Below are 26,422 nucleotides of genomic sequence, written 5' to 3'. Positions count from 1 at the left end.
CCACAAGTTAAATAGATAAACTATCTGACCTTTTGAACATAGAGAATCCTTAAAGTACAACATCTAGCAAACAGGTAACCCGCAAATCTAGAGTGAAGGTCAGTCTGTGATTTTGACATTTGAACTCAAAGGACACCAGGAATCAACTCTGCCTACCCAACTCACAGGAATTATATTGAATTCCGTTTGAAGGCTCTAAGGTTTACACTTGTAAAATAACCTATTTTTTTTTTTAATTCTCAACAGTTGCTTTACATAGCAAACAGTTAAAATACCAATGATACCAAAAAATGTGTGTGTGTGTATGTGTGTGTAAATAAAAGCACTTTGTATTTCCACAGCACCTATCAACTGAGGATCTCTAAATCTTGGGTGCCCTTTTTGAAACTGGAGGTATTGTGGAAAAGCGAAGTTCCCAAATGCAATTCAGCTGGTAACAACTAAATTATTATTCATTTCCTCTTTTATACTTTATGACATAGGGGGTTCTGGTGGCCCTGAGGTGTGAGAACCACTGCTCTGGGTGAAAACATGCTGGTAGGGAAAGGAGGTGACAAAAGAACAAGGAAAACAAATTTCAGAAATTTCTCATTGAAAGAGAAAATTTTTAAAAGAAAGACAGGTGAATAATGACACTCAGTCCCAGTCAGTGTCATATCTCATGGACTATTTCTCTATAGTCCGGATAGATTACAGAGCAGAGATTAGAATCCGTCCCATTCAGTGGGTAAAGCGTTAACCAGAAAGTCAACTCACATCTCCTCAAAAAGTGTGACTGGGAGCAAAGGAGTGTTCCTATCAGCTGCTCCTAAGAAAGAAAGTAAACACTCCCGACATGCACTGAGGCACAGGGAGTGGCTCAGGTTTCTAACACTCCCCTGCGGTGGCGAAAAGGAGTAATGATTAACAGCATCTTGGGCTCAATGAGCGTCCGTGGGGCACTGCCAGGCAGGGAGCCGGAGCCTGCTCTGCAAGAGCTTGTCCTCCCCTCCTCCGCACTTGGCTCCAACCTCCAGCACAGGTGAGCAGAGCTGACTCTCCGACAGTCAGATTGTGACTGAGCAGGGCAACAAACTCTCTCCGGAGCAAGTTCAGCCCAACAAGCAAGGTAAAAAGGCTCCTTCTGCTCACAGTGTGAATAACAGGTGAAAATGAGGGCAGGGAAAAGAACCCCTCTAATCTACTCCCTGAGGGCAAGTTATTAGAAAGCAGGATCCAAAGGCAGTCAGGTTGAATGGGTGCATGTATCAGAGCAGCCCGAAACCCCGGCATTACTTTTCCTCTTGATTTTTCAGAATACCTTTCCTGACCAAGGTAAGCATATGGGAAGGGAAATAGGAAGGAGGGAGTGGGGAGAGGGAAGGGCATAGTGTGGCCACTGAACCCTCCTCCCTTTCCTCAAGGGAAACAGCTCAGTGAGCGCTTTACCTGGAATTGTGCCGACTCTCCCAAAGATACCAGACTCCTGTGTGACATTCCCCTTTCTCTGGGTATTCTTATGGTTATAATGATATTACTGAATCAGCGGACATGAAAGGTCTTTTTGATTGAGGGTTCAGCTAAACTTTTGTTTCCACAAAGCGACAGAGACATCCTCCCCCCAAAAAACTGAAAAAAATTTCTAATATAATTTGACTGCACCTAACAATGAAAAAATAATCATAACTAATTAAATGGGAAGGAGTCTATGAGTTAAGCATACAAATTCTGAAGCAAGAGAGCCACAGGTTCAAATCCTGGCTTTGCCACTTACTAGTTTGTCCCTTGGCAAGTTACTGAACCTATCCAAGCCTCAGTTTGTCGTCTATAAAACAAGCATCGTAACAGGATCTGCCAATGGAGCTCTGATAGGAATTGAACACTTAGCAAGTGTTCTATAAATGATTGGCATTAAGAAATGAGCACCTCTGCCAAAGAAGCCAGACCAGGGAGGGTGAGCTGAGCTGGAGAGACCACACAGGGTGGAGGTACTGGAGTTGAACTGGTTTCCAGAGAGTGGGTACAGGACACGTGAGCAGATAGCAGGTGGGGCAAAGCATTACCTCTCTGAGGAGCAATAAAATTATGTGGCTTCTTGCCACTTTTCAAATAGAGTACACGGTGGCAAATTCAAACTTATTTACTACTGGATCACTTTTATTTTGGAAAAGTTACCTTTATATTAATATGTTATTTCTAGAAGGAAAACAGAATTTTACAGTAGGAGCGTTACACACAATCCCATATTGTGGAACCCATGACATTTGAGTTTTATAAGAGAGATTGCCCTTGAATAACTTTGATAAAATTAGACCATATAGTCCACATCTTTTTATTGTGGCACACATTGAATTGTCTGTATTGAAGTGAGGTAGACTTTCATTAGCGTTTATGAACAAAAACATAAAAGAATGATACCTGTGTTTTGTTGGTCTTTACCTCTTAAGCTTAAATTATAGAGAAGTGACCTTATTTTATGAAATTTTATTTAAAGGGCACTTTTGTTAGTGTTGCTGTTGGTTTTATTAATGTTGATAGCTTTGAGAAAGAGACACACTTAGTAACTGTGATTAGCAAAGTATTTTCAGTGATGTCATTTTATCTTTTAGTTTTATTAATAAAAACATTTAAATGGTCTGTAGTTGATCCTAGCTTAATATCATCATGATTTTAATAGGTTCTTTTTTCAAATTGCAGAGTTGAAATTCTCCCATGTACTTATAATTGGATATTGACTGGAGAATTGTGGATAGAATTCTAAAGCCAACCAAGCTGACCTTTACTATGTTATTGTCCTCTGGGGTCTGATAGTGTTTGGTGTAGTTTAGCTAAAAACTGATAAAGAAATCAAATGCATTTAGAATGAATTAGAGTACCGGCATTCACTAAACATTTTTCAAACAGGAAATATGACCTTATGCCAAATAGATATTATTAGAACTTCTAAACCAAGTTATTTGATTTTATATTTCTTAATAGGCATATGTCTAAATAACAAAAAGTAGCCCCAATTGAGATAAATCTACTTAACCAGAGTTGAGATTAATTTGAGATTAATTTATTTAACCACATAACTGGGGTAAGTCTTCCTAAAGTCTATTTTAGTATACATATGTTTTTCTACTATTTCTAATGCATATAACGTTTTTTGATAAACTGTTAAATGTTTTAGTCAATCAAAAGAGAGAGAGAGAGATAACCAGCAATGATTAAGAAAAAAATTATATTTTCCAATTATATTAAAAATACTGTATCATGTATGTAACGTCTTTTTTTTTTTGCTGAGGTAGATTCACCCAGAGCTAACATCCATGCTGATCTTCCTCTATTTTTTAGTATGTGGGCTGCCAGCACAGCATGGCCGCTAACAAAGTGGTGTCGGTCCATGCCTGGAAACCAAACCTGGGCTGCCGAAGTGGAGCACGCTGAACTTAATCACTAGGCCATGGGGCTGGCCCATAACATGTCTTTTTAATATGTAATTCAAACTTTTATATCTGATACTTTTTTTAACTTCCTAAAATAAGAAGCGTCATCTACTTTAACTGAAATAGAAATCTGATGCTAACAGTAATTTACTTGTCCAGATTCACTGGTTACAATGCAGATAGGGAATTTAGGATTGTTCGAGATACGTGGGCTTTACGTATACATGGGCTATTACTTATATAAAAGTTTAGATTTTTAAAAATATTCAAGTATGGGTCAATTGAAAATACAACCTCTGAGAAAGAATGTCTTCTGAATATTCTTTCTTTTCACTTAAGTCTAGGGTTAGAGAGGTTTTGGTTCTGTTGAAAAAATTAATCTGTGCCTTTCAAAGCTATCAAATATAGTGATTTCATCACTTCATAACATCATCTCAAGTACCAAACTAATACTACTGCTTTCAACTACTGTAGTTGAACATTAAGGTGCCTCCTTTTTAAGTGATGAGGGTGTTATCATAGTAGTTGAGATGCTTGAGGGAAAACTTCTCCATCATCCTCCCAGAGCCTAGCAAATGGAGCTCAAGAGGAGAGAGTGCTGATTCTTTTGCAGCAACATATGAACAGGAAAAATGAGTCATGCGTGAGCCCTGTGAAGTCAACCTTTGAATTTCCTCTTGGAAACTCAGATGAAGCAGAAAATCCTTGAGCTGTACCACAGCAGCAATTCCAGAAGATGCTGTTGGCCTACTGAGCAGCTCCCTCCCAGACTGAGTGGTGGCAAGATGCCGTGAGTCCTGAAGTAGCTTAGAGCTAACTCGCTTCTCTTACTGCTTCCCCTTTCCTCACCTCCTTGAGGGCACTCTGGGGACAATAAAGCACATGGCAGTAGCACTGTGTAAATATGCAATAGAATATTAAAGGTTTGGCATTTCAAAGGAGATTCCACTGAGACTGACGGCAAAGGCTTGCTCACGTAGAAGTCCGGTTGTTTGATCCACATCCTGTTTAGTCCTGTCTTAAATTCAAGCACTGTGATACATTGTTATTTGCATCTCAGAACAAACATTTCCTAACTGCAACCAATATCACTTAATAAAGTGATAGTTTGTAAACTCTGACCCTCAGCTTCTGTCATCTTTGCAAATGAGGCACATGCTTTAGAAAAAATATGGAGCCAAATATTTCCCAGAAACCATGCTTTTCTTAACTCTTCCTGTTTCCTAAGGATTGGATAATGGATAGAATTATAGATGTTTTTTTCTCATTTCCTTCAAGTGATATAATTGTTTTTGATCTGCTCTTCTCAACTTCAAGGTTCCAGGTCACAGCTTAGAGAAAACAGCTTTATTTTGGAGCTGAATACATATTTGTAACTTTCCATTGCTTCTTCAGAACAAAACAATAATTTAAAAAAAAAAAACTTCATGTGTACAGCCCTTAATATAAACTTACTTTATAATTGAAATACACACTTGCTATTCCAATGAGTTACTTTCTATTCTTGTTTTTAGTAACTTTTATGGTGTGTGTTATGTAAGATAGTTCCTTGTATATGATTTAGAAAGTATTTATGAAATCAAAAAGAAAATAATTATCACTCATAATTTCATAGCTCTCAATTTTACTGTTAATATTTTAATATACTTTCCCATATATTGAATATATTAATTACTTTAATATGTCTTACCTATATACTTGCATATGTACACTCACTCTAGGAGATACAAAAATGAAGTAAGCAATAATCTTGTTCTAAAGGAACTAATAGTCAAATTAAGTACAATAAAATATAGTTAGAGAAAACAGTAAGTAATTAGAAAGCTGCAGATATTTTGTTATGAAAGTTAAGAGACGTGTAAATTCACTGGGGAATCTAGGGAAGTTTGCAACTGTATTTTTTTTTTTGGTCATTGTAAAATTATGACCATTTTGACCCTTCATGCACACAGTGGCCTCAGGAATAAAGGGATTCAGATACACATATGAACTATGCTTCCTGTGCCTAGCACTGTAGCAGGGCACAGAAGGAACTCATGAAATATTTGTTGACTATACAAAGGAGTGAAACCAAGTTTTCCACTTTTAAACAAGTCACAATTTAATTAACCCGTGCTTGGGCACAGGAAGGTACTTCAAAGACTGACCCATTTGAGTTAATTGGGGCCTGGATTCACCTCCCATCCTCTGACCTCGTTCTGATACCTCGCCAGTCCAGGGAAGCCCACATCTAGGCAGGATATAGAGCAGGGGAAGGCAAACCACTGGTGCTCTCTGATGCTCTCAGGTCTCAGTGTTGCTCACACATTGGTGCTGTCTGATTTTGCCTTTTCAGGGTCCTGATCTCATCTGCCTGCTCAGACTAACTCTACCCTCCTAGTCTCCACCCTTCCCTGTTGAGCTACCCAGGCCTATTTGAGCTTAGACTTTCCTAATACTTCCAGGACTGTTTATTTCTCCAGGATTTAATGCTAATCTATATAATTCCCTATTTCTTGAACTCCATTCTGTCTGGATAAAATGAAAAATAAATAACCAAACTTTTTAAATAAGTAATCTTATTTCATACATAATCTAAGTCAATAAGCTCTGGTCCCAGGACTGGAGAGCCTTGTGTAATTCACCCTCCCAGTGAAGTACATAGATTGGTAACAACTACCTTCCTCCTCAAGTCATAGTTTATTATGTTCTACCAAAATAATTGTGAATGTTCAAAGTAAGACCTCTAGGCTTCTAGACCTGTAATTTTTCCTTTTTTCATAAATCTTCTCCTTCTCTGCTAATCATGACCTCTGTTATCCTCCATTTAAGCCTTTTGAGGAAACCAGCTCAGACCTTTAAATCTACCGTCTTTATAATTTAGAAGATATTCACAAAGGCCCTACTAAGTTTTAATTTTCTGTGAATCATAGTTAATGGGAATGCAGAGGGGAAACTAGTTGAATTCATAGATGGATTTTTCACTTCCGCAATTAGTAATAAAATGAGACTTTCACCAAATCGCATTTTTACCTTTCAGGTATTTAGACTGTTTAAATATTTTGTTTAGCCAATTTTGAGATTCAGACAAAGTCAAGTAGTATTTCCTATTCAATTAGCATATCCTGCCTATGAACAAAAATTTTATCTTGTTTTCATTTTCTTTCATAAATTCCATTCAGCTGTCTTCCTTCCTAAGGTCAGAGAATAACATAAGAGCTTTAAAATCCTTTAATCACACCTGAAATCTTCTGATTTGCTTAGCATAGATCACAAGTCTGACAGTATAATTACATAGCGATTGTTTGCTATCTTTAATGATACCTTAGCTATTTTTTTATGAATACAGAGAGGGAGCCAATCAGGAAGCCGCTGCAATGATTGTTCAGCCCATCACTGACAATTTGCACTTCATGATTGTAAGAGGCTTGCATCAGCGGTTCTTCAGAATATCCCCAACTTCTAGTCTTAGCTGAAATATCATGTTAGCTATGAGTTCAAGAAAAGTTTTATAAATAGTAAATAATCCTTGAGGGGCCACATCTGCAACTTTACATTTATTCAGTCACTCAATAAATACTAATGTTCCAGGCAAAATTCTAAGAGCTGGATGGAGAGAAATAAATAAAAAAGGCTCCTATCCTAGGAAGTTTATGCTGTAGTTGGGGAAGAGAGACAATATAAATAAATACGTTCCCTTCAGATACGGATACTTACGTAGATGAAATTAATGTGAGTGGCTGACCGAGACTTGGTTGGGAAGGCCTCAGAGACAAGAAACACTTGGACTGAGATTTGCATGATGGGAAGCAGGTGGTCAGGTGACAGTCTGAGGTAAGGGTGCCTCAGGAAGGAGAAGCAGCAAGTATAAACCCCTGAGACAATAGGAATGAGCTTAGGGAGTGACTGAAAACCAGAAAGAAGGCCAATGAAGTGCAATCAATGGGGCAAATAATGAAGGAAGTGAATACTGAAGAGCTAGACAGGATCTTGTGGGTCATCATAAGGAGGTTACATTTTATTCTAGTTCATTCTTGGAAGGCTTTGCAAGGTTTCAGTCATAGGATGACAAGATCTGATTAGATCTTTAAACTTACCATCCTAGATGCCATACGGAGAATGGAATTTTGGTCACAATGCAGATATAGGGAAACTAGTCAGGAGGCTGATGCAATAATCCAGAAGAAGGATGATGGTGGCTTGGCTCGGGGTGGTAGCATTGGGAATAGAAGCTTTTGAGTTCAGGTTATATGTTGGAGGTGCAATCAATAGGACTTAGTTTTGGATTGGAATCTGGCTATGATGAAAGAGGAAAAAATAAGATTGAGTTTTAGTTTTGGTGCCTAATTGAGTAGACAGGAAAGAATTGTGGAAGAGGGAATTCTGGAGCGTGGGAGAAAGCCAGTGGCTCTGTTTTGACCATGTTGATATTGAGATGCCTCTTAGACATCCAAGTGCCTTAATCCAAGATTAAGGAGGTAACGACGTGAGTATGGAGCTCAGCAGAGAGGCTGGGCTGGACATGGATTAGATTACCTGGAAGAAAGTGTAGATAGAGGAGAAAGGATGGCTGGGGACAGACTATTAGAACAAGACAGCATTTCATGATCATATAGAGGAGGATTCAGCAGAGGAGGCTAAAAAGCTGAAGCTTATGAGACAGCAAGAAAATAAGGCGAGGTTGTTGTGGTTGCTGCTGTGTCTCAAAAGCCTCAAGAAGAAAGTGTTTCAAAAGGAAAGAACAATCAACCTTGTCAAATGCTGCTAAAAGCAGAGAAAATGAGGAGAGAAAACTAACAGTTCACAAGATACAGGCCATTGGAATGTGGGAGGACAGGTACAGGGAGGGGTAAATTAAAAGAATAGATGTAAATAATCTGGATTCAGGAGGGAGAAGGCTGTGTTTGGGCAGCAAGGAGACTACTGGGGGAGTCTCACTAGGGTGCGTCAGTAACCCTTTTTGTGGTTGATTAGAATGACAAAATCTTGGGGCAAAACTCGGGTTTTAGAAGCAAGGGCAAAGGCCATATAACCTAACAGCCCAGACCAAATCTGCGAATGAGTAACTGGGATTTGTCAGGCTCATGGAGCATGCTGTGTCTCAGTCCCAACACAGCCTAAAGTGGCCATGTAGCTTCTGACCTACAGAGTTAATCTGCCTGGTTTGCTAAGCTGCTGTCTCTTTCAACATGAGTCCTTCATGAGACCCTCCTCCCAAGGATGTGCTATCAAAAAGACTGACATTCCCAACTAGAGGAGAGCCATTCTTTGAGCAGGAGGATAGGAGTAGGAAAGGAGATAAGGCATAAATCAGTAATGACAATACAAGGTGGAAAGCAGAAAATCGCACCACAGCAGTGTAGATAAAAGGCTTTGGGGAGACTTGATAAGGACCCACTTGAGCAGGGACTAGAAAGAAGCAAAGATCTGGCCCTGCGGTGATGAGGGCCCTCATGTGCTAGGGAGCTGGTGAGAAGAGACTCAATGGTGTGACATGCCATTAGACTAGAAGGCCTGGTGTTAAAGAAAGCTTCAATTTTGAGTTTGTAAGGGTAGGTTTGAGTGGAATTGCACAAAGCCTGGATGTCAGGTTAAGGGACTAGGGCTGTTTTTGCTAAGAATGCGATCCCAGGAAGGTCTATGAACAAGGAGATGATGTGAGGATCAGAATGGTAAAATCATAAAAGAAAAGTAGTCAAGCATTCAGCTTAAAAACTATAACAATATGTCTGGTGAGGTGTGCTCATAGCTTTCAAATAGATTATGTAATTTCAAACTAACAATGTGATAAAAGCAAAAATATGCATCAGGGATTTTGTGAGAATAGCTTTTCTTTTCTTTTTTCTTTGCTTTTTTTTTTTTTATTTGGACTGATATTCTCCTGAAAAAAGAGGACAGGACATCTTCTACACACTTTATCCTCACCTGATTCAGAAGGAAAAGGAGGAAATCCCTCCCTCTCTTTTTTTAAATAAAAAATTGAGCTTTTCTCTTTTACCTTTTTATTCTGGCTATATCCCATATGATAAGGGGATCTCAAGCAATGGTAATTAAATATTTACGTTCTGCAAAATGGAATGACTAGAAAATATTATACTTAAAATCTCTGGTCACACCCTAATGCCATTTATATGAAGACATAAAGGAGGATTTTATTCATGTCTGACCACAGTTTCCAGAGCCTGAAGGAGACTTGAAGGATGTACGTCATACTTAATCAACCCTGCGAGTCCAAGCTTGATTTTAGCTACCTGGAAACTTAAAATTGTGTTTGCAGGACTGGGGCAGGGTTCAGCCAGTTTGAGTTGAGTGGCTGTAATAGAAGAAATATGTTCCCTTGCGCAGAATCATACAGGAGAGAATTTTTTCTAGAAATATTCGAAAAAGAGACTTACCACACTGGCCAAACCTTACTTGCCTTGGGCCACTGATCCTGTTGTTTTTGAGTTTACATAGTACATTTTCCTCTTTTCTGCACGCCTCCAAACATTGCCCTAAGATTTGTTTTCTACTTGAGCTATTTTGTATTCCCATGTTGCCAAAAAAATTTCAGTGATTGCGAAATGCCTCTTTTTGGATCTAGAAGCCTTTGGGAATTTAATATCTTCTTAAAGAAGATAACATTGAGCTGCTAAGTAAGCTGAAGTTCAAAACTGACTGAATTTTTTTTGGACAAGTCTCTGGAAATTTTATTTAAAATATAATAACAGCAAGACATCTCAGTTTTTTTTCATAAATTTCTGGAAATTTTACTATACAATATAAAACTCGCAAGGCTTCAGAAACATTATTCTAGCCAGGCAGAATTCCTCATGTAGCTCCTCTTTTTTCCTTTTGATATTTCTCAATAAAAAATAAGCTCAGGGGGCCAGCCCTCTGGCCTGGCGGTTGGGTTGGTGTGCTCTGCTTTGGCGGCCCAGGTTCGTGGGTTCGGGTCCTGGGCGTGGACCTCCACCACTCGTCGTCGGCCATGCTGAGGCGGTGACCCACATACAAAACAGAGGAAGATTGGCACAGATGTTAGCTCAGGGCGGATCTTCCTCAGCACAAAAAAAAACCTAAGCTCAGCACCAGCAAACAGCAGCCTCAACCACGCCACACACACCTGTGCGTATATGGAGAGATGGAACAGGAGGATAACTTTTAAATCACTAAAATCTGGTTGTATCAGAATTGTGGATAAACTGAAAAATGAAAAAAATCCTTAGAGTATATTCCAAATCAAAAACTACAGATTCAGAAATAGGATACCTGGATCTGGCCCGGTGGTACTGGTTAAGTTCATGTGCTCTGCTTCAGCAGCCCGGGGTTCACGGGTTCAGATCCCAGGCATGGACCTACACATCACTCATCAAGCCATGCTGTGGTGGTGTCCCACGTATAAGATAGAGGAAGACTGGCACAAATGTTAGCTCAGGGACAATCCTCCTCAAGCAAAAAAGAAAAAAAGAGGAAGATTGGCAACAGATGTTAGCTCAGAGCCAATCTCCTTTACCAAAAAAAAAAAAAAAAGAGAGAAATAGGATTCCTTATAATACGAGTTATGCCAAATTTAGACATAGTGGATACATTCATTACCAGGAACGGAGCTAATATCGCCATCAACTGTAAAGTGATTTTCAGCACAAGTTTGATCCCAGATTTCACTGCACATTTGCAAATCATTAGCATTTATCATGGGCCAACATTGTGGTTTGTATTGCACTTGCTTAGGAATATTGCTCCACCCTTGTCTGCCTCTCTGTCTCTCTGTCTGTGTATCCCACAGTTGTCAGTCTCTCAGATTGATTACATAGAGGAAGATCACATGTCAAGTTACATGTTTCTGGCTCATCTAGTATTTCTTCTTATGCCTCTTTATCATCTTTCTTTAGAAATTGTCAAAATTATATGTTTCTCTTCCTTTACTATTTATTTTCCCTAAATTATATGAAGAATATAATTTTCAATTTAAAATGGAAAACATATCAAGAGAAATAAAATAGATTTTTCTCAAAAGCACATATTGAGTAATAAGAACAGAGTAAAACATCTGAACATCTTAAAACTTTTAAAGGAGGGGGGAAGAGGAAACAGAGAAAACAGCACGTTATTTCTTGTGCTCAAAACAAATTATCTTGTGAACAATCATGAAAAGGACGTTTAGAGAATGCCATTTAGAAACTCACTCAAAGTGAGTTGTAGTTAAAATTCTGAACTCTAAGCTTCTTTTCTTACAATTGAAGATTTTGGAGAACATCTCACTTATCCTCAATATTAATTCCCTTAGACAGAAAAATTCTTTGAAAAGAATCTTGGAATGGACCAATTTATAGAAAATCAAAAAATTTTAATCTGTATAGCCCTTTCCAAACTGCAAAAACAATGTTGGTGAAACGAAAAAAGTAGAGGCCTTGAAGACATTCCAACCTTGCTTCAAATTATCTGTTCCACTACTCACTAAGTGTTTGAAATGGAGCTAATAACACCCCTACATTGCTAGGATGGTCTGAGGATTAAATGAGACAATGCCTATAAAATGGCTCACGTACAGAGTGTAAGATCCATAGCAGGCACATGGTAAAAAAAATATCCTTTTCTTTCTTTCCCTCCCCAACCCCACCCTCATGCCCATACAAAAAACACTACTTAAAAACTCCCCCAAAATACTTTTACACACTAGGGACACAACAAAAAATTTCAATTTAAGTCAGAAACTAATTTATGAATACATCACAAGAACAACCATTAATATTATTCTAATATTTTAGGGTATCCTCAGATGATCTCAAAAAGGGGGCAAAGTTGGCTATGATGGCTCACCAGTGCTCTTCTTGGATCTTCATTAATGAGAGGACATTCATTACCAGGTAACTATACAGCTGTATTACATGTTATTCTACTCACCATCATTTGTGGATTATATCCCAGCACTATGTAATTCTAAGCAAAATATATGATCCACAAGATCAATAATATGAATCACCAATTGAGACATTGAATAAGAGGTTGAGTAAATATGTTCCTAAGGACTGCCAAACCACAGCCTTTCATGGAACAATCACTCATATTTCATAAATTGTGGTCTAATTTCACTAAAAGCCAAATTTCTATTTTAATAGTTGGCACAATTCTCAGGAGCAGCGTTAAGTAAAGGATCTAAGGCTCCTCATAAATAATATGTCCAAAGAATTAGCTCAGGTGCCAAAACAGGCTTTCCTGTCCTCCCTTCTCCCTCCCTTCCTCCTCAAGACACACTTCATTTGTATTGTTTCCCCCTTGACATTAGGTTATGCACTATATGGCCAACATCCACAGCTGTTTTCTTATACACAGCAAATAACATCTCATGTTGGTTTGGGAATAATAGAGCAGAGATTGGAAAACTATAAGAGTAAAGATGAGAACTGAAGTTGGCTAAGCTAGGGCAGAAGCTGAAGAGGGGAAAGATGGATTGTTAACAAAAAAAACCAAATGACATAAAAAACCAAATTACACCGGAACTTGACCCATATCTTATGGGGAAGAGAAACACAGCCAAATAAATGATAGATATAAATGATGCAGGATTGGGCAATAGGAAAGCAGAAGGAACAAACATGGTCAAAAATAGAAATAAAACCACAGCTGGAGGACAAGCAGGAAATATAAGAGGTGGGAAGAAGACATGAAGTAAAAGATAGAGAATTCACTTATTCATTCCTCATATACTTATTAACTGCTCCCTGTGGACAGATAGTCTTGTGGACCCTGAACATTCAGCAGTGTGTCAAACAAAACCCTTACCCTCATGGGGTTGCCTCCTAAAAGGGGGATACAGTCAATATGTAAGATAAATGAGTAACAATATGCACTATTAGATGCTGAAAGGTTTGAAGAATAAAAATAAAGCCAAAAGGGCATAATGAAAGCTGTGGATGGAGAACAGGGGCATTATGATTTCATATAAGATGGCCAGGGAAGGCCTTGGTGAGGAGGTAGCATTTGGGGAAAAAACTTGAGGGAGGTGAGCTAGCAAGCTGTGCAGGTATCTGGCCGGGAGCATTCCAGGCAAAGGGGACAGCAGGTTCACAGCCCTGAGGCAGGTGCATGCCCATGGGTGGAGGAAGCCAGTGTGGGCAAGTGAAGTAGGAGAAGGTGAGGCCGGAGACATAATGGGGCCAGAACATGTAGGGTCTCATAGGCCGTTATGAGACTTCATCTTTCCTACTAATAAGATGAGAAGCCATTGAAGGATATTGAGTACATGCAAGACAAGATCAGTCTGGCAGCTGCATTAAGAGCAGACTAAAGAGGGGACAAGAGTGGAAGCACAGAAATTATCAAGAAGCTAATAGTCCAGGGTGGAAACGGTGGTGGCTTGGACCAAGGCGGCAGCAGTGGAAGTAGGGAAAAAATGGTCAGATTCTGTATATATTTTGAAGGAAGGGAAAATAGGATTTCCTGAAGGGTTAGAAGTGAGGTGTAAGAGAAAGAGAATAATCAGGGATGATTCCAAGGATTTTGGTCTAGAAGAATGGAGTTAACACTTTATGATATTATAAAGACTACGGAGGGGCAGATTTGGGGTAGAAGATTGGGAGTTCAGTCCTGGACATGTTACATATGAGACTGAGTAAGATCACCGAGGAAGTAAGTGTATATAGCAAAGATTCGAGGTCCAAGGTTAGAAAAGAGTGAAATGAAGTGGGGAAAGTAGGAAACAAGAAGGCAAGGCAGAAGTACATTGAGTGAAAAGTGGGCAGAATGAATGTGGAGACTGAACAGAGGAAGAGCAGTTACATAGCAGGTAATATAATAGGTGTATATATAAGACACCACTTTGGGATGTTAAGGTACCTGAAGTGTTGATGGAAATACAAGGAGAAGAGGGGAGTTGAGGAGATGGGAAATTGTAATGAAAAACTGAGAAATTTATTTTTAAAAATATTAAGTACAGATGACTGACAATGAAGGTCAGAGAAGGTAACATTCACAATAAAAGGTAAAAGGGATAAAAAGGCCCTAGAGAGGGGTAAGAGATGGACATGGTGACAGGATGGGCATCTTTCAGAGGACCTGAAAGGTGACAGTTTGGGAAGAAGAAAAAGATGAGAAAAGGATGTGAGTGATCTGCCAGAAAAGCAGGAGGCAAGTGAGATTCAAGGTAGATAGATGATGGAGAAGATGGGAGAGGTTGTGATTAAAGGTTAAGAGGCTCACAAGAGTGACAGAGGTGAAGAACAGGGTGAGAGCCCAGGACAGCCACGAGAAGGTCCCCCTACCACATTTGCCTCCTCCCAAAGAAAATTACAGAAGGAAGAGAGATGTCTCTAAGCAATAGCCTGGGTCTACATCAGTGTTCCTTTTTGCGTATATGCCTTCTGTGAAGCTTTAAGTTTAACCAACCAGGAAAACAAATTTACCACACTGGAAGGGAAATTCCAAGAAGAAAAAGTACACAGCATAAGAGAAGAATGTATGAACCCGTGTACATGTTTGCCTGTTATTCAACTCTGCGTGACTCAGTTCAGCTCATGAAATTGTGGTTCCCATCTCCCGCCACCGCCCCCCCACCCCACCCCAGTACGTGGCTTTCTCACTCAAACCTTTAGACTTACCCTTAGGATCAGATTATACTCTAAACAGGCACCAGGTAACCCAAGCAGCAGCCCACAGTCTGCTGTCTGCACTCACTGGCATCTCCATGAACTAGGACCTCTCTTTCCTGACAACACCTCAAGACAGATGTCATAGAGAAGCCCCTGGGCCCTCCCTAACTCTTGTCTGCTCTTAAGGGTATTCTTAGTCTTCCCAGTCCCCACAATTTGTACACATATGTTTCTCTTTATTCTCCAGGTTCCTCCTGGTTCTTGAACCCTCAGTTTCTCTAGAACAGCTTTCTTCCACCTTCATGGAGCTCCTAGGTCTGTTCTAAATTGATTTATGTTGATCTCATTTGTACCATGACCAGCAATGGTAACTTCTCGTCCTGGACCACTACATTTCCTTCTGTTGTTCAACTGTGTAATCTCAATATGAAAATCAAGAATTTTCACTGAAATAGACACTTATTCCATACACTGGTAGTTACCAAGTCAACTTTTGTTTCCTTTGTAATATTTTATAGTTTCCCAGTCTCAGCCTCTCTTTTCCCATGAAATCCTCCCTGAACTGCAATAAGATTTTAATTAGCCTGTGCTAATTACTTGTGTATTTGTTCTTTTAAAATATTTATTTCCTAATTATGAAGGTATGGTTATTTTGATAAATTATCATATTTATATTATATGTAGTTATATAATTATAAAAGCTGAGAAAATAAACATGTAGATTGAAAGAATAAAAATTAAGAAAAAAAATACACTGTTTAATTTTGTCAAATTCCTCATCTTCTAAGGATTCTGTTTTGCATAGTTGAGATCATATTGTGTCTTGTTTTACATACATACATGGCATTATATTACAGATATTTCCCCACACCCTTAAAAGATTTTCCTAAAGATGATTTTAATGACCTTGTAGCATTCAATGATGTAGAAATGTCATAATATAATCATTCCCTTAATTTTGATCTTCAAGATGGCCCCGATTTTTTTAATACACAAGGGCTAGTTCACAGAAGTGGAATTACTGGATCAAAGCATATAAATAAATTTAATGTTACTGCTACAAATTCACTTTCTAAAAAAGTTTGATGAGTTTTCCCTCCCACCCACAGCTTAAGGCCTCCTGGCCTGTCTTTATTGTTTCGTACACAGATATTTGATTTCCCGAGGTAAAATGTAAACCCTGTGAGGGTAAGACCTAAGCATCTTTTGCATCCTGTTTCCCAAGGTAGAGTACCTGGATGACTTGGTACCTCAGACGGTTTTAGATGAAACATAAATGATTGTTTTTTATTTGAACACTTACGGAAAGTATTAGGAAAATATAACCAGTAAATGAAATTTACTTTGATTTCACAAATGTTATTGCTCAGGACAAATAAAAACTTACTTAAAAGACAAATCAACTAGAAAAATAGTGGGTGACGACAGATGATAATTGGAGTTGGCCAAAATCATGAAAGCATGACTGATTGGGTTGAACAGTCTTGCCCTCAGCCGGAATGCATTAATCATTTCCTACATAATACCCTTCAAGTCAGCACTCTGTTTTTTGTTTCAGCAAATCTCATGCAACTGCATACAATCAATAAACTAAGAGGTCATGATATTAATAGCACAGTAAGAAATATAACATTTCTGTCTTACTACTGGATGAGAATTCTCTGAGTTTAGAAACTTCCCTAGGTGAAGGGTGTTGGTCCAGGGTAGCTTCATGCTCAAACAACTAAGATTCCAGTTGCTGTTTCATTGCCTGGGGTCATCACTGCTCTGTTGCTTCGCATGGTAAATATTCTAAGTGAGCTGAGTTTAAAAGAAATGGTTCCGTATGGCTGCTTTCAAGTATTTTCATTTCAGGTCCTAGGCTGAAACCAGGGCGCTTTAATGCCAACCCTGTTTTGAAAAAAGTTCAAATCCAGTTTTAAAATGCAGATCAGATTTCAGTCTCAGAACCTGTTAGGCTTTTTTTTTCCTACTTCGGAACCTAACCCAAACACTTGCAGGCTACAGCTCTTCCAACAGCAGCCCACAAAGCACATGTGCATTCCTGTCCTTAGTAAATAACTTTAATTAGCACGATGTAATAAATTTCAGCAGAAAGTGCATTATTCCAAACAGTTTCTTTTTCCAAACATGTTAGCTGGCACCTTTTTGCTGAAACAAAGGAACCAGCCACCTGCACCTCTGAGCACCAATTCAGCACAAAGAACCAGTGTTCCACAGGCTGCTCCTACCTGGCTGGTGGAGCCTAAGGACAATGTTTGCCCAGGTCCCATGGCCGGGTTTTCTCTTGATCAGAGGAACTGGAGCAGATACTGTGTGCCCAGCGTGCCCTGCAGGGAGGTATCTAGAGAGAGGGCACCACTCTCCTGAAGACCATTGGACTCTTGTCTTTAATAAAGGATACGGGAGCCCTCTCTAACATATTTTTATAAGGAGTCAGGATTTTAAAATGAGCCAGGGGCAAAAAGTTTGAGACATATTTAGGACCAACTCCTTTAAAATGAGAAATTTTTTTATGTGGGGATTGTTTTGAAAAAATTATTTTAAAATTCCCATTATTTATGTTTGATGTGAAAATAAAAGAAATTTTAATTTTGTGAAATTGGATTTCACATCTGTTACTATGTCACAAAAAGGTCAATAATGTCTCCTCCGATATGTGAAAAGGTCATTTATTAAGTTTTCTTTATTTTTTTTTTATAATTTTATTTATTTATTTTTTCCCCCAAAGCCCCAGTAGATAGTTGTACGTCATAGCTGCACATCCTTCTAGTTGCTGTATATGGGACGTGGCCTCAGCACGGCCGGAGAAGCAGTGCGTCAGTGCACGCCCGGGATCCGAACCCGGGCCTCCAGCAGTGGAGCACACGCACTTAACCCCTAAGCCACGGGGCCGGCCCATTAAGTTTTCTTTATATCAGATATTTTTTAATGAGCATATGTTGTCAACAGTCATTAAACATATCAATATGACTGTTATTCCCAATACAATTTATTTACTCTACTTTTACCTATTTTATCACTTCAGTCCGTTAAAAGCAATAAGATCACCTGCCTGCCCAAGATACACTGAAAATATTTCAACAGAAAGTCTGATAAATGGGGCCGGCCCAGTGGCATAGTGGTTAAGTTTGCACACTCAGCTTTGGCGGGCTCGGGTTTGCAGGTTTGGATCCTGGGCGCGGACCTACACACTGCTTAACAAGCCATGCTATGGCAGGTGTCACACATATAAAGTAGAGGAAGAAGGACACGGATGTTAGCCCAGGGCCAATCTTCCTCAGCAAAAAGAGGAGGATTGGCAACAGATGTTAGCTCAAGGCTACTCTTCCTCACAAAAAAAAAAAAAAAAAGATAAGAAAGTCTGATAAAATCAAAATTCGAAGACTCTAGAAACATGTTAACTTATGGAGTTTAGAAACATGTTAACTTATGGAGTTTACTTGAATTTCTGGATATGTTAGCTAGATTGGTGAAAGATTTTTTTCCCCTCTAAAAATAGGTCAGAATTTAATTTTCTCTATTTTATTCCCCAAACAAATAATTACTGAGAGCATACCATGAGGCAGAAGCTGTACTAGAAGCTGGAGAATGGAATTTTGAGCAAAAACAGACAAGAGCAGTCTGAAGCTGCAGATCTCCAACCTGCCCCTTCATCAGGATCACCTGGAGGCATATTAAACTAACACTTGCTGGGCCCTGTGCCCAGAGTTTCTGATTCAGTGGGTCTGGGCTGGAGTGAGCATATACACGTCTCACACATTCCCAGGCGGTGCAGGAGCTACTGGTCTGGGAATCACACTTTGAGAACCACAGGTCTAAAGGCCTGTTAACAAATTGAGGTAAGTGTTCAGAAGCCAAGGAACCCAGTTTTATGAGAGGATAAGGACCTAGCCTGAGCGGGGGTGCTCCAGAGATCTGAATGAGGAGGGAGCTAACAAGTTTAAGGGAGTGAGCTGGAGAGCATTCTTGACACATGGAGTCTGCCTGAAATCCTTATGGCCAGAGGGAGCACAGAGTTCCAGAAAGTGAAAGGTGTCCAGTGTGGATGAGATGCAGGACACAGGGAAAAGCATCCCTTGAAAGGAGGCTAAGGAGGAAGAGAGACCAAGCAGGGCTTTACCTGCTCTGAGAAGGATTTGGAGTTTTTATCCCAAGAGCAATGGGAAGACATTTAAGGATGTTAAACAAAGCAGATGATATGATTAGATATGTTCTGTATACTCTGTACAGAGTGTGGAGAATAGATGGAGGATGCCCAGAAGAGAAACAAGGAAGTTGCTTAATATATTTTTTCATATGTAAGGAGAATCAGTGGTCACAGTCATGGCAGCATTACAGAAGCATGAGATACGAGCCTGTGTGTCAGGAAAGCTCCTGTTGTTAGCTCATGCTCGTGAAGACAGCCGTGAGGACCACTGACCACCTGTTAGGTTTCAGACACTCTAGTAATCATCCCAGTGATTCAAAAGACTGAAAAGCATACCAGTAAAGTAACTGAAAGACTCCATTAATAGAATAGATAGATCGTTTCCCCATCCCAAGGGAACAAGGGGCATCAGACTGTGAAGTCAAGGTATTCATCCTCAGCAAGCACAGAAGACCCCAGCTGTCCATACACAAAGGGTGTTATTTCACAGCCAGCATGCATCTGCTCCAATCATGACTGGTGTTGCGTGGCACACCTGTGTTTACCTTTCAACTGGCTTAAAAAAATCTATAAGGCTTATATTAGAAAAACCTGAAATGAAAGTTTAATTCATGGAAAAATGAGAAGGAAGATCCCAATATAAGCTACATACCAACCTAAGTGCTCCATTCCTTCATCTTTATACCCAGCTCCATAGCAAGTCCAATCAGCTCCACCTCCCAAATCCAACCACTTCTCACCATCTAGTCCAAGCTGCCGTTATCTCTTGCCTGGACAACTGCAACAGCCTCCTAATTGAGCTGTCTGCTTCCATTCCCTGTCCTACAGTCCATTCTCCCCCGGCAGCCAGAATGTCCCTTTACAATATAAGTCACAGCATTCTGCTTGAACCTTTCAAAGGTTCCTTACCATAAGGAATCTGTAAGGCCCAATGTGATCTGGCCTGGAGGACCTGTAGAACCTCATCTTGAACCACTCTTCCCTTCTGTCTCCTTCAAACGTGCCAAGCTTATCAGGACGTGGCTCTTGCATCTCTTGCTTGGGACACTCTCCTTGACTCTTCACATGGCTGGCTCCTTCCCATTATTGAAGTTTCAGTTTAATATTTCAGGCCTCCTGATCACCCTTTCTAAAATGTCCTCTTCAGTGCACTGCATCACATGCTCCTGTTGTATTGTTCTCACAGCACTTATCCCTATGGAAAATTAGCACATTTCTTTATTCGCTCTTTTGTTTCCTTCTGTCTTCCTCCTTCAGAAAGTAAGTCTCATCACTGGTTGTATACATTGCAATACCTCCAGCATCTATTAGATTGTCTGTTACACAGTAATCCCTCAATAAGTTTTTGTTGATTATAAATGAGTATGGAAGTAGCCAACCTCAAAGAACTAAATCAGGCCCTTAGTATTTTGACTTGATGTGTGTTAACCTTAAATACCGTTTCATATCTAGAGTCAAGGTAGTTATCTACATCAGGGCTCTACTTTAATGTACATACAAATTTCCTGGGGATCTTAGTTAAAATACAGACTCTGATTTCTAACAACATGTCTCCCAAGTATTCAGACAGTATTTGGATAGAAAGAGTCACTCTTAAATCCTGTAATAGGCAGAATAATGGCCTCCCAAATATGTCTACATCCTAATACCCTGAACCTATGAATATGTTACATTACATGGCAAAAGGGAATTAAGGTTGCTAATCAGCTGACGTTTAAAATAGGGAGATTATCCGGATGGGCCCAATGTAATCACAAGTGTCCTTAAATGTGGGAGAGGAGGAGAGCTATTTGAGAAGAATCCGTGTCAGAGTGATGCTAGTGAGAATGACTCTATCGCCGTTGCTGGCTTTGAAGATGGAAAAGGGGGCCAGAAGCCAAGGAACGTGGCAGGCTCTGGAGAAAGCAAGGAAATGTATTCTCCTCTAGAGCCTTCAAGAAATATAGTCCTGCTGACACCTTGATTATAGCCAGTGAGACTTGCATTCTGACCTACAGAACCGTAAGATAACATATTTGTGTTGTTTAAGCCACTAAGTTTGTAACAATTTGTTTCAGCAGCAATAAGAAACTAGAACAAAACTCCTCCCAAGGAATAGCTGAAGTAACAATGTTCTCCAGCACCTTACTTCAGTAAGAGAGGGGGGAGGAGCAGAAGTGTTAGTAGGCCAGTTATATGTAACTTGTTAGTTTTAATTGAAGTGACCGCCTATTTCAACCTGGAAAGATTTCCCTTCCTGTTAAAGAATAATATCACCTTGATTCTCAGCACCCTAAGATCTAAAAGAATATATCTCAAAGTGTGGTCCCTGGACTAACAGCATCAGAATCACCTGGGAACATGTTAGAAATGCAGATTCTTAGGACCCACCCCAGATTTAATACGAAACTTGAGGGGCACCACTCACAATCTGTGTTTCAACAAGCGCTTCAGGTAATTCTGATGCTAGCTCCAGGCTTAGGACCATCTAACATAATCCTATGTCCCATTGTGTTTCATGTTGTCCAAACAGATAGGGGCACACAATTTTTCTGTAGCTTTCAAACGGTAATTTCTTGGGCACTGAATGTTTCTTATTTGTCCTCTCCAAAACAATCAGCTACAACAAGAAATAGACCTTTTCATCAAAGTGGAGGTAGTTTCAAGTCCTTGCTTTAGATTAGAACAGAAATATAAAAATCGGTACTGATTTGTGAATAGTGTTAGGGTTGTGAACCAGAGACCATACTTCTCTGCATTTCAGGCCAGAGAAAGAAATTATAGATCATAGACTTCCCTCACTCTTTTGGCCCTGTCCACAAACTGCTTGGGCTGCTCCTAGGAAGGGAGCTGCGTGTGATAACAGAAACCAAGGTCTGATACAGAAGCAGCTCATTGCAGCCGCCAACTGGAATAATAGGTTGTGAATTTTTTAAAAAATAATCTTTTTTGTAAAAATCTTTAGAAACCAAACCATAAAGGGAAAGGGAGTAGATAAATGTCTGCCCTCATCTGAGGTTGTTGGAAAGCATGCTAGTGTGTAAAATATCAAACACTGATATTTACACTTATAAAGGAATTCTCTTAAAAATCGGGTACCAGATCTAGAGCACATTCCTGTTTTCTTCAGAAGCACTAGCATTTTAATAAACAATACAATCTTTCTTTGCCTCTCCCTTTTTAACTCCTCTTCCGTGTCTTATCAACATCTAGTGACATTGTGCTGAGTGGCTAAAGCTCTTCTTTTATATTATGGTGGAGTTCTCATAATCAAGAAAACATTTTGGGTGTGTTCCTTTGTTTTGTATCTACCAACTAGCCATCACCTCAAGCTTCTTTTTAGTACTGTGAGGTTATTCCTTAATCTTTAATCCTTTTGCTTTTATCTGAGTTCTAGGAGTTGAGGACCTGAGAGAAGCTGACACTTCTATCCACTAATGGCTCCTGGGCCACTTTTTACAGGGGTAATCTTTAAAAGATGAATGCCCTAGAAAATATGAAAATTACAAAATGAGGAAAAGCAGGCAGAGGGTAGTTATGTGGTGGAGGTGAGACAAGTCTGGTTATAGTACCTTACTGATTAGATTACTAATGGATTTCATGAACCTCCCAGGTCCTTTTTATTATCAGTCATCACCACTGAAGAGAGACTTAGGGTCTTAGAATAGAAATGCTTGGAAGAACAAAGCCAGCAAATCACAGGCACCATCATCCCCACAACCAGCAAGGATTAATGATATATTAGCAGAGTTGCTGGAAATGTTAGAACCTTCCTGTTCTGAAAAGGGCAACCCCTTCAAAGGAAGTCAGGGGAGTTAGACAAATGTGGAACGCCCTGATCACTTAGGATTTGAATTTTTACTTCAATCAAGATAGCCCTCCTCTTCCCAACTTCTCAGTTTTCAAACTGTGGAACCCAATCCCTTCCTTTGCAATGGAAATGTGAATAACCTACTTTGCTAGCTGAGGAAGGTCTCTATGCAAAGGTTGAAAGGCAGTCTTCTTTCCTCATCATTGGAGCCAGGAGATGAAGCCAAAGGCAAAAAAAAAAAAAAGCTACTGGACCCTGGCCACTTACAGAAGAGGGGCTGCAGAAGTTTGTAGTGTTAATTCCAGGATTAAAGTTGACAGCAATGAAGAAGAAAGTGGGTTAAGAGAATTCTGCTACTGCTTGCGACATCAGTAATATGGAATAATGGTTTGTCTTGGCGAATGGCTTAATGATAAGGCTCTACTTATTCTTTTCTATTGTCCTTGTATTTCCTGGTTTCACCTTTCCAAAAACATACAGGAGTTTATATTATGTCTTTATGAAGGTAAAATTATGAACATTATGAATGTAGCATGCACTTACTTATTATATAGAGTTTGGAAAGTATGTATACAGAACTATAAAACAGAAAATAAAAAATTACAACCTTAATTCCCAGCAAATGATCAATTTATTACCTTTATGTGTTTAATTCATAGTTATTCTATAAAAACATAAAGTTTTGAATCCAGTTTTTTGAATCTAACATGAAACTATTAATCTCATTGCTAAAACTTAACCTTATGAACCAAATCAGTGGGAGGAAAAAACTAAATGGATTAAGAGAGCAAGTTAGTGTTTTTATTCTGCCTCAATTTTTCATCTCTTTGAAGAGACTCTTTCAAATGTTTTAGGTTCCTGCTCTTAAACATGGCAACATGCCCAGTGGAATGTTGTTTCTAATGCTGCTGTCACAATGCAGTTCAGTGGCTGCCTGCCTTGGGGGCTGAACATTTTTCAGAAAGTCTCCAAGAGACAGAAGTAACACAAACTCGGGAAGCTTGGCCATGGCCAAACGTGCCTGTGGTTGCGCTGGGTTGTATTTTCCTCTGAAATTTACTTTTTCTCATGCGGTAGTCTCTGAAGTTTGTGTTGCGTTATAGCGTATGACAGAATCTCTGATTTGCAGAATTCTAAAGTTAGAACTCTGGTTAGTGGGTCCAAATTCATAAGAATCACTTAAAGAGTGAGACAGGGTTTTTTGGGTTCCAGGAAAGGGATTGGATATCCACTTAATTATGCTACAAATCATAAATAAAACAAGACAGAACTCTTATTATAACTAATATTTGACATCCATTCTATATATGGATGCAGGGCATAACTCACTTCTACCCACCATGCTGTCCAATGTCCATGCATATTTCAGTTTCATAAAAATCAAATAAAGATTGTTTCTTCTGGCTAGCTAAATAGCGTGATAAGATTGAGGAACTCATTTCTTGCTAAGTCCATTATTCATGGCAAACGTCATAATGTGGGTAATTCCCATCTACTGAGCAGCTGCAATTCAGGCCACAAAGGGCGAAGTACAGCTAAGCATTTTACAGTTGACTCTGGATCCACTATTACTTATTAAAACCGAGCAGGGAGCGTTAAAGGAACAGGAGCCCTGGAATCTCCTCTACATCCTTCCCCTGCACCTGTCACCCCCATGTTAAGTCTCTCTCTGACTAGCACTCTTCCAGGAGCAGTAGCAAATAGTTCTGCGTGTCCATCAGTGTCTATCAGGATCCTCTCTCTGCATTGCCAGTGCACAGTGCCAACTTCTGTCCTGGGTAAGCTTATGATTCTATGTGTTCATTTAGTTAGAAGTCCAGTTTATACAGAAGTTAGCCATTCCTTAGTTTTCTAAAAACACTATCCATTTTATACACTGTGTGATGATGTTCCAAAAAAATCCTTGTTATATATTATGATGCAGTACTTCATGTTCCAAAAATCCAAGCTCTGGGGCTGGCCCCGTGGCGTAGCGGTTGAGTGCGTGGGCGCTGCTGCTGGCGGCCCGGGTTCGGAACCCAGGCGCGCACCGACACACCGCTTGTCAGGCCATGCTGTGGTGGTGTCCCACACAAAGTGGAGGAAGATAGGCATGGATATTAGCTCAGGGCCAGTCTTCCTCAGCAAAAAGGTAGGCATAGATGTGAGCTCAGGGCTGATCTTCCTCACAAAATAAAATAAAATAAAATAAAAACCAAAAATCCAAGCTTTTAGAAAAACGATTTCTTATGTGTCACACATAAAGTGTACAGGCTGTTTGAACCTTATGTCTGCTTCCTGGATATTCCCATGGCTTCTAGACGTCACAGATTTGTAAATTGAGAAGATTGGATATGGAATCTGTTTCTCATCATCCATTTTATAGCTTTGTTAGCGCAACTGAACAGTCTATGCTAAGCAGTCTGGTCTAGACTGGGTGGGGAACTCTTTGGAGCCTGAGTTGGAAAGGTGCACAGATGCTTTTTTCCTTTTTTGGCTGGGGAGGAGAGAAATCCATATGTAGCACAATGGACCCTAAAAAAATCTATTAGAATTACCATTGACAAGTCACAGTGTATATTAAATCAGTGTCCCCTTTCCTGACTAGGGACTGCCCAGATAACACTTTAGAGATTACCTTTGTATCTCCTAAACCATACACACCCTATACTTATTTTAGGTCCCTCCTGGACTTTAGATCCTTCTATAGATGTGGGACATTTGATCCCCTTTCCATGGAACATGGCTTTGTTCCAGCATCTCTACTGTTGCAATGGTCCCACTCATCTTGCTGCCTCCACCTTGTCTTATTGTGAAATCTGTCTTCCATAAACCCCCTAGTGGCCCTTAGCATCATCATGACTCTCTTGCCCAGAACCTTCAGTAGCTACCCATTGCCTGCAGGGTGAATTCTAAGCATCTTAAAATGGTTCAGGAGGCTCCTGCCTGCTTCTTCAGCTCGTTGCTTACCACTCCCCATTTTACATGTTATTCTCTTAGAATCTCAACTCTTTGAGCTTTCTCCACAAAAACTCTATAAATAGCTACATGTCCTTGTTAATGTTTTCTTTGCCTGGTAAGCTCTTCATACTCTTCTTGTTTAATCGTTACTCTCCAAGGTTCACTATAGGCAGCGTCTATTCCTTAAAGCTCTCACTCACCCTTAGAGCAGGACTGAGGCCTCTTGATTGTGCTCACATAGCGACTGTATAAATGAATGAATGAATGACCAGTAGTACAGGCCTTCTGTTAGAGGACATAATTTGAATGTCAGCAGCTGCAGATGATCAATTTGACCTTAACTCTTCAGCTCCTTGTGCCCCTAATGCTAACAAGTCAAATTAGAATGTTACAGGCGGCACTTTATTCCCAATATTGTATGAGAACCTTTGTTTCATCAGGTGCATAAACTAATCATCTCCAAAAGTTCCTCTGGTGGGGTGCATACAATTAAAATGTGATGATGTTTTAATGTTTGGAATGCATTCACTCTTGTTATAGTTGTTCACATAACTTCTGAATTTTCTTTTCTACTGCCTCATTTTAT

At 39.6% G+C, this 26,422-nt stretch overlaps 1 protein-coding gene across 1 annotated transcript in view; it reads left to right on the top strand.

Annotated features, from left to right (window-relative positions):
• Window positions 1–976: 976 nt before the first annotated feature.
• Window positions 977–26,422, top strand: part of RASSF6 (Ras association domain family member 6) — a 49,442-nt gene continuing 23,996 nt past the window's right edge. Inside the window, exons 1-2 of the mRNA XM_058546432.1 lie at window positions 977–1,108; window positions 12,137–12,235. Of these exons, the coding sequence (XP_058402415.1) occupies window positions 12,177–12,235 (59 nt within the window). The 5' untranslated portion in view covers window positions 977–1,108; window positions 12,137–12,176. The remainder of the gene's footprint in view (window positions 1,109–12,136; window positions 12,236–26,422) is intronic.

This window comes from Diceros bicornis, chromosome 8 (genome assembly GCF_020826845.1).
Source record: "Diceros bicornis minor isolate mBicDic1 chromosome 8, mDicBic1.mat.cur, whole genome shotgun sequence".
Taxonomy (NCBI): domain Eukaryota; kingdom Metazoa; phylum Chordata; class Mammalia; order Perissodactyla; family Rhinocerotidae; genus Diceros; species Diceros bicornis.
The sequence above is the reverse complement of the archived record's forward strand: the minus strand, read 5'-3'. Positions and strand labels throughout refer to the sequence as shown.